The sequence below is a fragment of the Lepisosteus platostomus genome, chromosome 11 (genome assembly GCF_059453375.1).
Source record: "Lepisosteus platostomus isolate fLepPlt1 chromosome 11, fLepPlt1.hap1, whole genome shotgun sequence".
NCBI classification, from domain to species: domain Eukaryota; kingdom Metazoa; phylum Chordata; class Actinopteri; order Semionotiformes; family Lepisosteidae; genus Lepisosteus; species Lepisosteus platostomus.
Genome location: NC_142621.1, coordinates 18,440,175 through 18,455,685, shown reverse-complemented (window position 1 = coordinate 18,455,685; position 15,511 = coordinate 18,440,175). Strand labels below are relative to the sequence as shown.

The following is a 15,511-nucleotide window of genomic DNA, read 5'->3' as shown; positions in this document are numbered from 1 at the left end:
ATGTATATGGAAAAATGCAGTACCATTAAAACTGTCAATAATATTTAGATTAATTTATAATTCTTTAATTCTGTATATTCACTATATTTATGGCTGTGGTGTTCTTCATCAGAAATGTCAACATATTGACGTTTTCCATTGAGCAACCCCTTATCGCTGTCGTACTGGGATAATGCTGTCAGCGTACCTTGCCTGTTAATATTTTTTTAAGGGCGAGCAGCAGTTTCCCTGGGGTGAATGGTCTGACGGTCTTCTCCACTGCCATTGGTTAGCGCTTTCGTACGAACAGGCTCGACTCACAGAATTGGAGAAATCTTAGCCAATCAACGGAAGAAGGGGGCGGAGCGGGCTGTAAATTGTCAAAGCAATTGTCGGCTTGGAATATTTCTGCTCGAAAAGAGCTGCTTTATGGATGTTTTTATGTACCGCTTTAGAGAGAAGAATTATTTCAAGATAAGGAAGACATTTGATATCTATCCGTTTATTCTTTGCTAAAGACAACAGTCGTTTCGTTTTGACGAACCGCATGAGTGTTTCTGTGAACAAGCAGCGCTCCCTTTAGATTTGAAAATATCGAAAGGGAAAAATTAGATTAAAACTTAAAGAATCAAAATGGACCCACTGCTGTATCTCGGTGGCATGGTGGTTTTATTCCTGTTGTGGGTGAAAATAAAGGGATTAGAATACGTCATAATTCACCAGAGGTGGATCTTTGTCTGTCTGTTTCTTTTGCCATTGTCCGTGATATTCGATGTGTACTACTATTTGCGAGCCTGGCTCATTTTCAGGATGTGCTCAGCTCCGAAACAGCACGACCAGCGCGTCCGGGACATTCAAAAGCAGGTAAGCTGCCGTCGCCAGGTGCAGTATTCATGTTTTGTAGTAACGCAACAAACTGGTTCTCTGTACAGTAACCGCACGTGGCGGTGGCCAGCGAGGTGGTAGTGCTGTCTTTGCAGTCAAGCATGTGTGAAATCGCTTTTTTCAGTCGGAAAGGTAGTGCTGTCTTTGCAGTCAAGCATGTGTGAAATCGCTTTTTTCAGTCGGAAATGTGTACTGTCTACACAAAAGCTGGGGTTTGCAAATTTTGCCACACACTAAGTTGATAGTCCAAGTAGTAATGACATATATTTTAAAAAAATACTTTTTTGATTTTTAAATGCTATCCTTTTCAATACGTGTGAAAACACTGGCGCATTTCATAAACCTGAGTAGTAATTATTAGCTTTGAATGTTATTTTACGTCTTAGAAAACTGATATTGAGCAGTTACTCAATATATGTCAAAATGGCCGAGTAGATCACGTTTAGAAAGGTGGGAGTTTGAATCCCGATAGATCAACAACCTGCAATTTTTGGGTCCACAGTTTTCACCTTTCTGTGTAGGGGGCAGGTAGGTCTAACGAAGGTGCAATGTGTGGGGCTAATGAAGACTTTACCTGCATTCAAGTATGGAAGAGCTGTCTTGAGGGATTGTGCAACAAGACAAGCTAAAGCTCTTTTATTAGCTTGGGCTATGCTGAAATATGAGTAATATAATTTTGTTTGAATTTAGAAATAAACCGAGGGTAAAAAGTTCCACCTGTAATAATATTTTTGTGTGAGAGCTGTGTATGTTCTTTTGTAGCCATTCTGTTCTGTATAATAGTAGCTTAATAAAATAAATAATCTCCTGAATATTATATATAATTAATTTATACGAGAGTTATGTGTCTGTTTCTTTTATATAACAGTTTTAATGTACAGTTAAAAAAAAACCAAGATGAAATAGAAAAGGTATTGTGCATTCTGAAGCACTTTTCCAACAGATTATTTGAAAGATTCCTTCTAATGTGTGGTAAAACACATTGGCAGAAAACAATAAATGTTTTTATTGTGCTAGACCACATACAGTATGTGAAATCTTTCTTACCTGTATATATATACTGATGGAAAAAAGAAACACAACATTTTCTGGAATGAGAATATTATGTACTTTCACAAAACGTTATCAATTTGTTTTAAGCCCTCTGACCAGCAATACAGCTTGTGCAGTGAGGCATTGCAACTTGCCAATCACACAAAAGCTCGTTGGTGCACTTTTACCCAAACACGGTCCAGGTGGAACAATGCCTGATCAGGTCACCTTTAAAAAGGCCTTAATTCAAAGCTTAGGTCGCTGCAAGAAAAAGGCCATACATAGCCAGTTTTCTGTGCATTCCAAAATGCCTCGAATGTCACCAGAAGCAAGGAAGAGGGCCATTGGCATAGTATAGGTAGGCATGTCATGTGCCAGCGTTGCCAGACACTGTGGAGTAAGCTGCTTGACTGTGTCCCAACTGCAGAGAAGTTTTCAGCAGACCAGTAGGACAGATGACCGTCCAAGATCCGGTCGCCCTCAAGTGACCACACCAGAGCAGGACTGATACATCAGACTGCTCCATCTGAGAGATCGCTTTAGATCTGCCACACGTAACTGCTGCTGAAACCGCCAGCAGACACAATGACCGCATCAGTGACAGGACAGTGAGGTTCCATGCTGCTGGCCTTGGAGCAAGGCGACTTGTCAGAGGCCCTCTCCTAGATGTCACACTTGACTGGCTTGGGCCAGACAGAGGCTGCGATGGACTCATCAGCAGTGGCATCAGGTCCTCTTTACAGATGTGTCACTCTTCAGCCTGTTCCACGCAGACGGAAGGACGAGGTGTTGCGTTTCTTTTTTCCATCAGTATATTTCTTTTATTACCGCTATATGAAAACATCCAAGGGTTTACTCAAGGGTAACAGGTGTTTTTTCCTATTAGTAGCTACGAATCTGTCAAGTTATCAGAATGTAGTGCAGGCCAAACGCATTTCAGCTTATACATGGCAACAACACCAATCTCCTCTAAATACATAAAATAATAATCTAATTAAAAATTAGACTTTAAAAAAATCATCTAAAGCTTTCAATTTTGGTTCAAGTGAAAACCTTCCTTAGTAGCTTTGTGTTCTTCTGTTAAGTGCTATGAATAAAACACATTTTATGAATGGTACCATTAATTAAAATTAGGATAATGGAATTGACAAATGCAGTAGTTAGTGGGCAGAAGGATGCTGTCTCATTGAATAGCTGCATTGAATAGCTGATACCCACTGCTTTGGTAAGGTTTGTTTCTTATTAGGCTTTTACATTTTTTTTTCTGTTCTTTTTGTTTTCTTGCTCTATTTCTTGTTCACTTTCTTTTTTGTCCGATGTAGTAAAGGTGTTCTGTCTTAAACATACAATTTTAGAACCTGTGTAAAATAACGTTATGCCATTTCCAGAAATGCTTGGCAATTTTTGAATGTAGTTTATCTATTTAATACAGTTATGTTACAGACAGCCACGAGTTTCTGGTAAACCCTACAAGCCATTCCTCTTTTCTTCCATTTTGGATGGAGATTCCTGTCTGCAGGAATAACCTTTTATTAAAACTGCTTAGGATCAGAGAATCTTTTGAATTTCCATTTTTTCTCTTGGGTCCTGGCTCCTTTCTTCCATGTTAGAGCTGTGTTTCTCAGCCCCGTGCCATTAAATCCTGTGTCCTTTTATTCCTCTGTTGTAGCTCAGCTCTTACATAATGAGAACTTTTTATCTTGTGTTGGTGTCATGCCCGACATCCCTCCCTAGAGGGGGCTCCACTACTCCTGTTATTATTTCTGTGATCAAGCTTCCCAGGTGTACCTTTTTAGGCTTATTTAAAGACTAGCTCCTCCAGTCATCGGGGCTCATCATTAGGGTAAGGATGTCGCGAGGTCCGCCTGGCACCAGGAAATCTTTATATTTTGATATAGAGCCATTCCCACCTTTGTCTGGGCACTTTTAATAGTATCCTAGTTAACAGTATTAAGTATTATACATTGTTAATAGTATTAAGAGTATTTTGGACAGAATAAAAGGGAGCAATCATTTAGTGAGCATGTTAAGGAGAGTCATGTTTGCAAAAGCTTATTGGAATTTCATTGCAAAAATGCACCAGCAGAGCACATTTGATACCAAAGACCAGAAACATTAAAAACATATGAAAAGCATGTCAAGCAGCTCAGTTTAGTTCAGTAAGTCAAAGTAATTAATAGTTCACCAAGACAAAGACACTTCATTTACTATAGTGTCCTGTGCGCTTACTGCAATTTGAAGTTATCCTGTCACATAATGGTCTTGTTGACAGGTTCGGGAGTGGAAGAAGGAAGGAGGCAAGACCTACATGTGTACTGGACGTCCCGGCTGGCTGACTGTCTCTCTCCGTGTTGGCAAGTACAAGAAGACCCACAAGAACATCATGATCAACCTCATGGACATCTTAGAAGTTGACACCAAGCGACAGGTGAGGGACATTCAATCCATCATCCTGTTTGGCCAGCATTGTATTTTATGCTCCTGCAGAGCCTGACCAAAATAAAAAGAGACCACAGAAGTAATGCTATATCCTTGCTTTTTGTAAGAGTGTCCCGTGTAAGTTGTGGGACAACAGTTTGATAGCAGTGGGGTAAGACAGAGTTGTATCCGTTGACTATCAGATCTTAGCTCTGAGGACTATACGCTTCAGAGACACCTCTGGATTGGAATATTGTCTCTGTCTTTTCCTGATAAAGTTTGAAAACTAAAGTGAGCCAGCTTTATTAAAAATGCTGATTTTTTAATGAGGGGTGTATGAATAAATGATTAGGTGATTGTTAATTGAAAAAAATGAATGTAGAATACTATTTTATATTTCCTGTGGTTATTATGAGCAATAATTTTCATGGTAGAATTTTTTTTTGCTAAAAACAGAACATTCTGTTTCTGCACTTAAAAGAAAACACAAAGTTTAGTTTATTTTTTGCCTTGATAGAGTACAAAGTCTGTTGTTTATTTGTACACCATACCTGTATGTGTGAGGATTCAAGCTGTAGGTCTCAGTTCATTACAGTTGAAATAAATGCCCTGTGATAAGTTAAAAACAAAGCAGTAGCTCAATATTGTGTTTTGTGGAGAATGCACCTTTCATCTTTATGGTTGCAGAGAACAGTAAGGATAGATAGACAGGGTTTTTCTTTAATATAGATTGTGTTTCATGTAGAATGGATGGCCCTGGGTTGTTGAACTGTGACCACATTATAGTCTATGATCACTACATAGTGTTTACACAATTCTTGCAGTTCCACGTATTCGCTGTGATCATCTGGATTCAAAGTGCTAAAATCCTTCCAACAGACACTATCTCCATATGAGCTGGTCCTGGGCAGAGTGTCCCAATGAGGTGATGTTAATGTTATACTGCTCCATGTTGGCCTTGAGGTCAACTTTGTCTTCCTATATGGAACGTCTTAGGTGGTGGAAGACTTGTTTAGGGAGTCTGGAATGGGATATCTGAACAGCGTGGCCAGCCCAGCGATGCTGACGTTGCATGGAATTGCCTCAGTGCTCATTGCTCATTGTTTGCTGTTCACTGGCACTGGCATTAATGATGAAATTTTGCAGTGCTTTAACTTGTTTCAGTATGTTGTCCACCTCTCAGTTCTTAGATTAGCATCCATGGCAATTAACCTTGATGAGATACTTAAAGTCCTTAGCCATGCTATGCCTTCATCATGTGTTGGTCTTCATTTGAACAGTCGCCTTGACTCATTGTTAATTCATTTTCATCTTCTTGGAATTGCTGTCATTCTGTCAAGCACAAAGGATTGTCTCATGCTGTTGATCAAATATGCGTACCTGAATACATTTCAAAGGACTGCAAACACAGTATCCGACCTTTTAAAATCTCAAAAATACCAAACAACATAGTGTTTACAAAGTGACAACAAAGCTCCTTAATTTTTAAAGAAATTCAGTGAATGCTATTTTTGAATTGACATACAGTACCTATATCAGTTCCATACATTTGAAAACGAAGAAATCCTTCTACAAATGCTATATCTGTGTTTTTCCAAGTACTATTACACTATATGGATTGCTGGAATTCCTGATGATGACAGAGAAAACAGAATGATGGAGCTCCATTCTACTCATTCTCTCTGTTGTTCTATATTTCTTTCTTCTTTTTCTGTAATCAACATTGTTCTGTATTTGTTGGATGTGTTGTTATGAGAATGTAAAGACATCCTCAGATGGCAGGTTTTATTAATACAAACAAAATTCAAAAGGATGGATTATCTTTTTTTTTCATTTTTATAAATATTCATAATCCACACTGTACTCTACTGTTTTGAATGTGTTTTTGACCGAATGAAATAGTGTTCAGGAATAAAAGTAACCCAGCTCCACTCTTATGCAACTGTAAAACTGAAATTAGAAAAATTGTTACACATCAAATTTAGAATCCTGCCACCTCTTACGATATCTGAACAAAAGATCCATTTGAGTGTTACAGTGGGTTGTGTCTGTGTGTAGGAATCATTGTTTTTTCTCCCTACAGTATGTGTGTGCATCTTTCCCTCTAGGTGGTTCGTGTTGAGCCCCTTGTGAACATGGGTCAAGTGACTGCTCTACTCAACTCAATTGGCTGGACCCTTCCAGTTCTACCAGAACTAGATGACCTCACAGTGGGTGTGTATGGTTCTTTATGACATCACAGAGGATCTGTTTGACATTGTAATACTGCCCTGACTTTGAGTCATTCCCTATACCCAGGTGTTTATGTATAATTTTAAAATAAGTCTTTCCTTTTATACACAGTCTGACAAACATATATATATATATAATAAAGTATTTTAAAAAAACTAACTTTCATAGATGCTTCATTATGTAAACAGTATCTCAGTTTCTTTTCACCTTCTATTTTCAGAGTGTAGGTAAGAATTTTCTGCCTTGGCATTGGTATTTAGTTTTTCCCCTGTATAAAATCTGAATTTTAACAGAAGAAATACCTTTTAAAAAGTAGAAATGAATTTTAAGCTGTTTTTCGTGTTCCGTATTAAATGCCATTATAATTATTTTACTAACTCATTTACAAAGACTTACATTAGCAAGATGTTGGTCTAAATGAAGGGGAGGCCTGGATATTTCCTGGATCAGTTTCTTAAATGGGTTTCAGTCTCTGCGGGGATTAACCTCATCCATTATAGCTACATGGTTAGGAATTCATTTAGAAGCTTGTAGATACAAAAGCACACCTGGATAATATAAAGTAAGAATACAGTCAATTTAATTTAAAAATGTATTCAGATAACAGTATTGTTCTTAACCTAAATAAAAGAAGCATAGTCAATTTGTTTTCATTTTGTCAAAGCAGTTTTACAATTTCAGATTATATAATGGAGATACAATCATTTTGTCAGAAGAACATTAAATCAATAAATTGATTTTCTTATAAAATAGGATCTTAAATGCAAGTTGCTATATTGTATGTACAGTATTTGTGAGAATTCACTGTAAGTTTGGTTTATTTACTCTTTAAAGTGGAGCCCAATAAGCTCTGAAGAGATGTATATGATACTAATCAAAACATCCAAACATCTAATAATCACTTTTTTTGCCTGTAATTAGATTTTCCAGAAGAATCTGGTGCCTTGAATCTTTTTGTTGTTACTGTTAAACATTGTTTGAATGGCACCCAGCCTCCAGGATTCCTATTCCTATACCTCTTGTAACCACTTACAGTTCCTCTGCTGCAGATGTCCAGGGAAGCTGTGGGGCTTGTCATTCCAATTTGATAATTCATGTCATTCTTGAATGTTTCCCATGTATGGGTACATGAGGCCAGGGTGTAACTTGGGAACCAAGAAGAAGGACCCTCTAAAGAGCTATTTGCCTATCATTTCCCTATCTATTTCCACTATATCACACATTTTCTTGCTGAAAGAAAAGGTTTCTAAAATTATATGCATAAACAGTAACATGGTCTATAGATCCGACAATTTTACCTTTGTCATGTAATGGTCTTACAAGTTTCCAGAAAGATGATTCTGAAGTCTGAAAATACATTTTTATCAGGGGCTTCTGCCCAAGCTGCTTTTGTGCCACTGATGTAGGTCGCCCTGACTGTTCACACTCTGACATTTATCTCTGCTGCACAGGCGGACTGATCATGGGCACAGGTATTGAGTCCTCTTCCCACATCTATGGCCTCTTTCAGCACATCTGTGTAGCCTTTGAACTGGTCTTAGCCGATGGCAGCCTGGTCAGGTGTACTGCGGTGAGTCCTACCTCCTCAGAAGTGGGGGTGCCTAATAATTCCCTGCATTTGTACGTAACTCTTCATCCCAAGGGGGTTTCTAAGTACTTTACATATACTGAAGTGCAGCTGGGTAATAAGTGGCTGGCATACTTTCCCAGTCCTACTATGTGGGAAATCTGACATAGAAGTGAAAAATTACATCACTTATAATGGGAGATTTTTATACATTTTACTGTGAGAAGAGCTTTTACAAATTAAAAATCTTGCAGTGATTTCAAAATTGTTTTGTGTTAAGGGGACCAAACCAGTGAATGAACAAATTGGATTAGAAATGAGAGGGCCACTGCTGCTTATGTCTGTTCTAGAATGACTAGCTTGCCCGTCTGCTTTATATTTATTTTAGGACACTCACACCTGCTATTGTGTGTTCAAGGAGAATTGAACAAGCTATCCAGCCACGTGGCTAAAGCCGATATCTTGAATTCCTTCAATAAAAGACTAGATGAGACTGGATCAATTAATTTCTAACTACTCTTGTTTTTACCCTTTCTTACATTCTGAAGCGTGCAGTGTGTCATTGCATTCTACATCACATGTTACCTGTGTTCTAGAAAGAGAACTCTGACCTTTTCTACGCCGTGCCCTGGTCCTGTGGCACATTGGGCTTCTTGGTTGCTGCAGAAATCCGAATAATCCCAGCACGGCGCTTTGTTAAACTGCAGTACGAGCCAGTCTGCGGGCTGGAGAGAATTTGTCAGCGGTTTGCAGAGGAATCTGCCAACAAGGAGAACCAGTTTGTGGAGGGGTTGCAATTTTCACTTGATGAGGCCGTGATCATGACAGGGATTATGACAGAAGAGGCAGAGCCTGACAAGGTGAATGCTGGGAAAATAGTGCAATATATTGACTGAATTGTCTATATACAGGTAATCGGACCGGTTTAAGTAAACTGCTTAGAATAATATAAAAATATTTTTCTTTTTTTAACAGTTAAATAATCAAATAATAGGGACATCACACAATTCTGATTTTAACTTGCAACTCAAAACTGGCAACCAACTGAGGCTAAGCAGGTATGAGCCTAGCCAGTATCTGTATGGGAGACCTCCTGGTTGCTAGTAAAGGTATTAGTGGAACCAGTAGGGAGTGCTCACCATGTGGTCTGTGTGGGTCCTAATGCTCCAGTATTGTGATGGTGACACTATACAGTAAAAAAGGCACCATCCTATGGATGAGATCCTGACTCTCTGTGGTCATTAAATATCCCAGGGTATTTCTTAAAAGGTGTAGGGATGTTATCCTGGTGTCCTGGCCAAATTTCCCATTGCCCTTTTACAATCGTGGCATCCTAATAATCTCTATGTTTGAACTGACTTCATTACTATGTTCTCCTCCCCACTGATAGCTGGTGTATGGTGAGCATACTGACACTATGGCTGGTGTTGCATTATCCAGACGGATGCTGCACATTTGTGGGGAATCCCACTACCTGTAAAGGGCTCTCAGTGCAGTGTTCAGAAAAGTGCTATAATATTACTATTATTAGTTTATTATTAATAATAATAAATAATAATAATAATTTACATACATATATGATACAGAGGATTAACAGCACAAAGCAGCCATATTCTGAAAATCCTAATACCTGTCTGAATAATTTCTGACAATGTGACAATGTGATAATGATATTTAATACTGTTAACATGATCTTGTGGGCCCCAGCATTCTGTTCTAACAATTGCAGGTGTGCTATCCTTATTCAGCTTTACAAAATGTGTACAAATATGCTGCTGCTACAGTTTTTAGAGCCTTATGTTTTCCCTGAATTTTAATGAAAAACTCCAAAGAATATTTATGGCCTGAAAACATAAACAGCTGATAATTGTTCTGGATTAAAAAAGCATATGGGGAACTCTAAATAATATAGACATCAGTTTACAGTCTATTCTGATATCCCTACCTTATACCGCACATTATAGTAAACTGAACAAATATACTGTAGTAAATGACTATTAAACAGCACCTGTAATGCTGTTATACCTTACTGCTTGGGAGTTCTTTTAAGGATTAATGCTGTCCTTTCTCAGATCAACTGTATCGGGCATTACTACAAACCCTGGTTCTTCAAGCATGTGGAGAGTTACCTAAAAGAGAACCGGAGAGGAGTGGAGTATATTCCCCTCAGGCACTACTACCACCGGCACACACGTAGCATCTTCTGGGAGCTGCAGGTAAGCACTGTCACATACAGCAGGGCCAGCTCACTGTGCTACTGTGGGAGCTCAGACCAACAACGCAGAGCACCACATTAAGATGCTATTCTACCCAACCTTTGCTTATTGCAAGGCTGGCATGCAAGATCATACATCTTAAATCTAATCCTACCAATTTTTCCCACCATCCCCTTCTCCTTTTCAGGGAATTAGCTAATACAGTCACAATCCCTCCACTGCCCAGGGAATTCAAAGCATTATATAAGCAAAATTACCATGCCATTTTAGAGCATTACCGCCAAGCCAAAGTACTGCGGTCAAATAATTGTGCTTTTCCTTTTGATAAAAACCATGATGAATTATGTATATTGTTTTTGACAGAGAACCAACAGATTGTGATGGACTTATTCTAATTGTAATGTAGTTCAGACCACTCCTGACTCAGCAATGAAACACTCAGAAGGGAGTGTTCCCAGATCCATTAGTCTTTCCAGACGTTGAAACCAGAAGTCTAAATCAAAGTATTTTATTTTTCTCGCCATTTTGATTTAACACTTGAGGCACAACTGTTGAGTAATTTATTATGGTTCACACCTCATACAAGAAGCGTTAGCAGCTAAATATTCACTTTGTTGTCTTTGTTCTCCATATGTTTTTCTACAGGTTTTTGAGTTCATGTATGAGTCCATTCCTTCTACACAAAAAAGTATAATTTTTACAGTATTAATAATAAACCTTTAGCCAATGAAAAGCAGGATTGCTCTACACTCAGAGCCTATTGCCGCCACTCTATTCTCACTCTTGCAGTAAAAGAGGGGCTGACTGTAGCAAGATTCTGATTCTGTAGCAAGATGGTATGAGCTGGGTTAACCGCAAGCTGAACAAAGTATTGCAAAGAAACTATAGACCCACAAAGGTAATTAGAAATATTGACCTGTATAGGAGTTTTGGTACTGTGCTATTTTGTGACACAGCTAGCAAAAACAGTTGATATTATATTGAACATATAGATGTATGAAAAGTAATTTTAAAAGGAGAGAAAGAGTAGGGTTCAAGGGGCAAATGCCAGATATTGATAGCTAAGACCTTTGAGCCTTGTCCTCAAGGGTCTCAGTGCATATGATCTTACATATGTTTGAATGATTGCCTGCTTCAGACTCGGGACAGTTGGTCCAGCTTAGTGAATAATTTATTGAGCAAAGAGAAGTAAAGTTCAGTTGAAAAGAAAACTGAAGATCCTTTGGCCTTCAAGGGTTAGACTTGAATTTCAATGGAAAGTGGGAAAAAAGTCAGAAAAATTGGGGGAGATGTATTTCTAGACAGTTGTCAGAGCTCTGGTGATTAACATCATGATTCCCCACAGGATATTATTCCGTTTGGCAACAGCCCACTGTTCCGGGGCCTGTTTGGGTGGATGGTTCCACCGAAGATCTCATTACTAAAGCTAACCCAGGGCGAGACCATCCGCCAGCTGTACGAACAGCACCATGTTGTCCAGGACATGCTGGTTCCCATGAAGCACCTGGAGAGCGCGATCACCACTTTCCACAAGGACATCCATGTGAGTGCTGCATGCATCCAGTAGGGGGAGTAGGAAATGGAACTCCTATTGCATATTGTACATTCACTGGCCAAAATATTAGCCTTCTCAGAATGAGAGAAACTGGCAGCTCAGACATTTGGAAAATTTGCTTCACTGAAAAGCCAGTGGTACAAAACTACCATCTGTTGGACTATAACTGAATATGACTGGAGTGTTATTCTGGCAACGGAAGTCAGGGTAAGTCTCCTGCTCTTCAGCCAGGTGCACATCACTTGCCAATGACTACCTGTTCATTTGAATTGGCTTTCTTAATATTTTGGCCGTTGAGTAGAGTTTTTCCACCACATAATTTATGTTCATATGTAGAAATCGGTACTGGGCAGAAAATATTTCATTATATGGAATGAATGTCCAGAGACCAAAATGTGCAGTTATGTGTATACATTTGCTTTTCAGCTTGTACGAGAGCCTGCTACTCACAAATCCTGCACATTCAAAAATTCTGCTATTGGAATCATATTTCTGTCCCTTGGAAGAAAATACAGTTTTTAACATTTACTATAGTCTCAGTTGGAGGACAGAGGGAGGATGGCAAAATGGAAAAGTAAAGGAAAAATAAAAATTTGCTTTTAACATCTGCATAGTTTAGAATGGAGGGTGTTTATCATGAGTGTTATTTTCACAAGAATAAAATTAAACTTTCAATAAACTGAACTGTCCTGAGGGAAGAACTCATTGTACCCAATTCCTTCAAATAATAGTAAAAGGGACTGCAACTAGAGATGCCCTGTCTTCTGGCTATTACATCTAATTAATAAAAATAAATGTTGTGCTGTCTTCTCCATCAGTGAAGCTACAGTATGCTACAGTGCACAGAGTGAACCCAGGCTCCCCAAAGTGGTATACCTTGTGTCACTGGCACAGCTACTGTTGGATTTCCAAAGCTTTTTCTCTGTGGCAGACTTGGTGTCTTCATACTTGTTTTGAAAACCAAGCAGATTGAAAGCAGATCAAGATGTAAATAAAACCAGTGCAGAAAAGATTTAAAAATGTGTTTTTTTTACATAACACATTTTGTTATTGAAAGTGTGGTCTATTTTGGAAGAGTAAAACTGGAGCAGATCTTACTCTGGTGCATAAAACTTGAAAGTGGCCCTGTTGTTTTTACACTTGTACACTCTTTTTTGTAAGAAAGGCAAATTTTACATTTAAGAAAAAGCACAAATATTAATTAATGCCTTATTGATTTAAAATCATTCCCAATGCAGGAGTAGGCTGTATCTATTCTCCACATTTCATACTTGCATTGCAAGTATTTTCTTCTAACTTACCATTAATAATTTAAGTGATATTCTGCATCAGGGCTAGTCAATTCAGTCAGTGAGTAAAGCAGTGGTTTTCCCTGTTGTGTGCTGCTGCTCTGTGAAAGTGTGGGCTCTGACAGGGACTGTGTGTGCTATTTGCAGGTGTACCCTCTGTGGCTGTGCCCGTTTGTGCTGCCCAGCCAGCCAGGGATGGTGCATCCAAAGGGCGACGAGGCTGAGCTTTATGTGGACATTGGTGCATATGGGGAACCCCGCGTCAAGCACTTCCAGGCTCGGGCTACTATGAGGCAGCTGGAGAAGTTTGTTAGAGGCGTGCACGGGTACGAATGATGTCCTCTCTGTTTGTTTCTGTTCCTTTTAGTGTCTTTTTAGTTTTGTTTTTAGTTTTGTTGTCTTTGCTTTGTGTGGTTTCCCCTGTTCCAGGCTGTCTATCACTCCCTATACCCTTTTCATACTATTGGCAAACTGCCTAATTCATTTAGTGTGGAAGAGATTTGCCAGCAGATGGAGACAATAGAGCTCGTGTGTATTTGCCTCTTTCTCTTTCTTTTGTCTCTTTCTGAGCTTCTCACTCTCTTTCTCTATCTTTTTTCAGTCAGCTCTTCCCATTATAAATTATAAATTATAAAAGCAAATGGTCTTGTTGTTTGTTGCATTGGAATATCTCAACACAGTGTGACATTTTCTGCCTCGTAGGTAGAAATGATAATCAAGCCCTTCTTTCTTGCCTGTGGCCGATGCCAAAATGGCTGGTAAATGGCTGAAAATAAGCATGTTGTAATGTTTTCTTTATCAGCACGTCCTGGGCCCCCACATCGTCTGTGCTGTTATAGGGTTATGCAGGGTGTATTAGAGAGGAGATTGCTTCGTCTTTTTCAGGTTCCAGATGCTATACGCTGATGTGTACATGGACCGTCAGGAGTTTTGGGAGATGTTTGATGGCTCTTTGTATCACAAGCTGAGGGAGGAGTTGGGCTGCAAGGATGCTTTCCCTGAAGTTTATGACAAAATTTGTAAAGCAGCACGACACTGATCCACCCCTATCCAAAAGAAGGAGAATATGTGAGTGCCCGTTTCAGTTCAGCTCAACTGTGTTTCATTTGGACTGACCCTCTTCAAATTGTACTTTTATACACCTGGGCTGCAGTCTGGTAAATGTCTCACATTTTTACCCTGCTGTATAATCCAATTTTAGTAAAACCATCAGAAACAAAAAATGTATTTAGTGAGTTCTGTCAGCCATGGAGTTCATTTAATCTTTTATATAAACATTTAAAACTATGTGTACACTTATAAGCTTAGTTTTATGAACCTGTAGTTGGACAACCTTCCTCTTTTTATTATCACTTGCTTCCAGCAAAGATAAAATAACACCATTTGAAATAAAACATGGAGGCTTAGACAGGAGAGTACGAATAAGTTTAAATTGAAGTTGAAATTGACCAAAGTATTTGGTCTCCACAGTTCTTTATTTCACTGTTAATATTACAGAACCTTTGTTTTTCATTAATAACTTAATATATAATTTAAATCAGAAAATAAAAAAATGGCATTGACAAAATTATTGACACCCCAAACTCAATATTTGGTAGCACAGCCTTTGGTTAAAATAAATGCAATCAAGCACTTCCTATACCCATTGATGAGCTTCCTGCACCTCAGTACTGGCAGTTTGGCCCACTCTTCTTGTGCAAACTGTTACAGTTCTCCCAGATTTGAAGGGTGCCTTCTCTCAACTGCTGTTTTCAGATCTCTTATTAGAAGCGCAATAAAAGATTAACCAACAATAAATTGCCATTGGAATACCACATATGGTACATAACTAAGTTTGACTTATGGAGCAGGAGCATTGTAGGATAAAAAGAGGTTTTGTATAGATTAGAAACACCAAATTTGTAAAAAAATAAATAGACAACGTTTTGTAAATACAAAACCCACACATTTTAAGTGTTTCCTGTGTCCTACTAAAGTCCTACTGAAGTTACTGTCATTTTAGGAGTTAGGGGTGATACTGTGGAACTACACTTTAATTGAATATACATGTGTTTATTTATGGCTTTGGTTACAATTGGACAAAAAAATTTGACTTCTGCAAATAAATTACTCTTTTCCTTTCATTTCTAACATAACTAGAAGAAACTAGAGAGTTTTTAATATTCAAATAAAGACTTGGCTTTAAACCAATGTCATTTGCCAGATGCTTATATCCAAAGCAACTTACAGAACTAGAGTACAATCTACTGCAGTTCCTGACAACCTATGTATTATATTTCATTAATTAAAAAGACATGAAATTAAGTAACATGCTTAGGTTAATTCAATGCAAGTGAGT

At 38.5% G+C, this 15,511-nt stretch overlaps 1 protein-coding gene across 1 annotated transcript; it reads left to right on the top strand.

The window, feature by feature from the left end:
* The first annotated feature begins 323 nt into the window (after nucleotides 1-323).
* On the top strand, nucleotides 324-15,279 carry dhcr24 (24-dehydrocholesterol reductase). Its single transcript, XM_088598729.1, has 9 exons — nucleotides 324-843; nucleotides 4,169-4,324; nucleotides 6,423-6,528; nucleotides 7,998-8,116; nucleotides 8,710-8,973; nucleotides 10,186-10,329; nucleotides 11,675-11,872; nucleotides 13,321-13,499; nucleotides 14,059-15,279. Exons 1-9 carry the CDS (start codon nucleotides 613-615, stop codon nucleotides 14,210-14,212), a joined length of 1,551 nt encoding a protein of 516 aa, XP_088454855.1. The 5' UTR covers nucleotides 324-612; the 3' UTR covers nucleotides 14,213-15,279.
* Nucleotides 15,280-15,511: the final 232 nt, after the last annotated feature.

Bases quoted from the DNA above. Each gene is read 5' to 3' on its own strand.
- dhcr24 (XM_088598729.1), top strand. From the start codon at position 613: ATGGACCCACTGCTGTATCTCGGTGGCATGGTGGTTTTATTCCTGTTG. The intron at 8,117-8,709 runs GTGAGTCCTACC...CCTGTGTTCTAG, and splicing joins GCCTGGTCAGGTGTACTGCG to AAAGAGAACTCTGACCTTTT. The intron at 13,500-14,058 runs GTACGAATGATG...CGTCTTTTTCAG, and splicing joins TTTGTTAGAGGCGTGCACGG to GTTCCAGATGCTATACGCTG.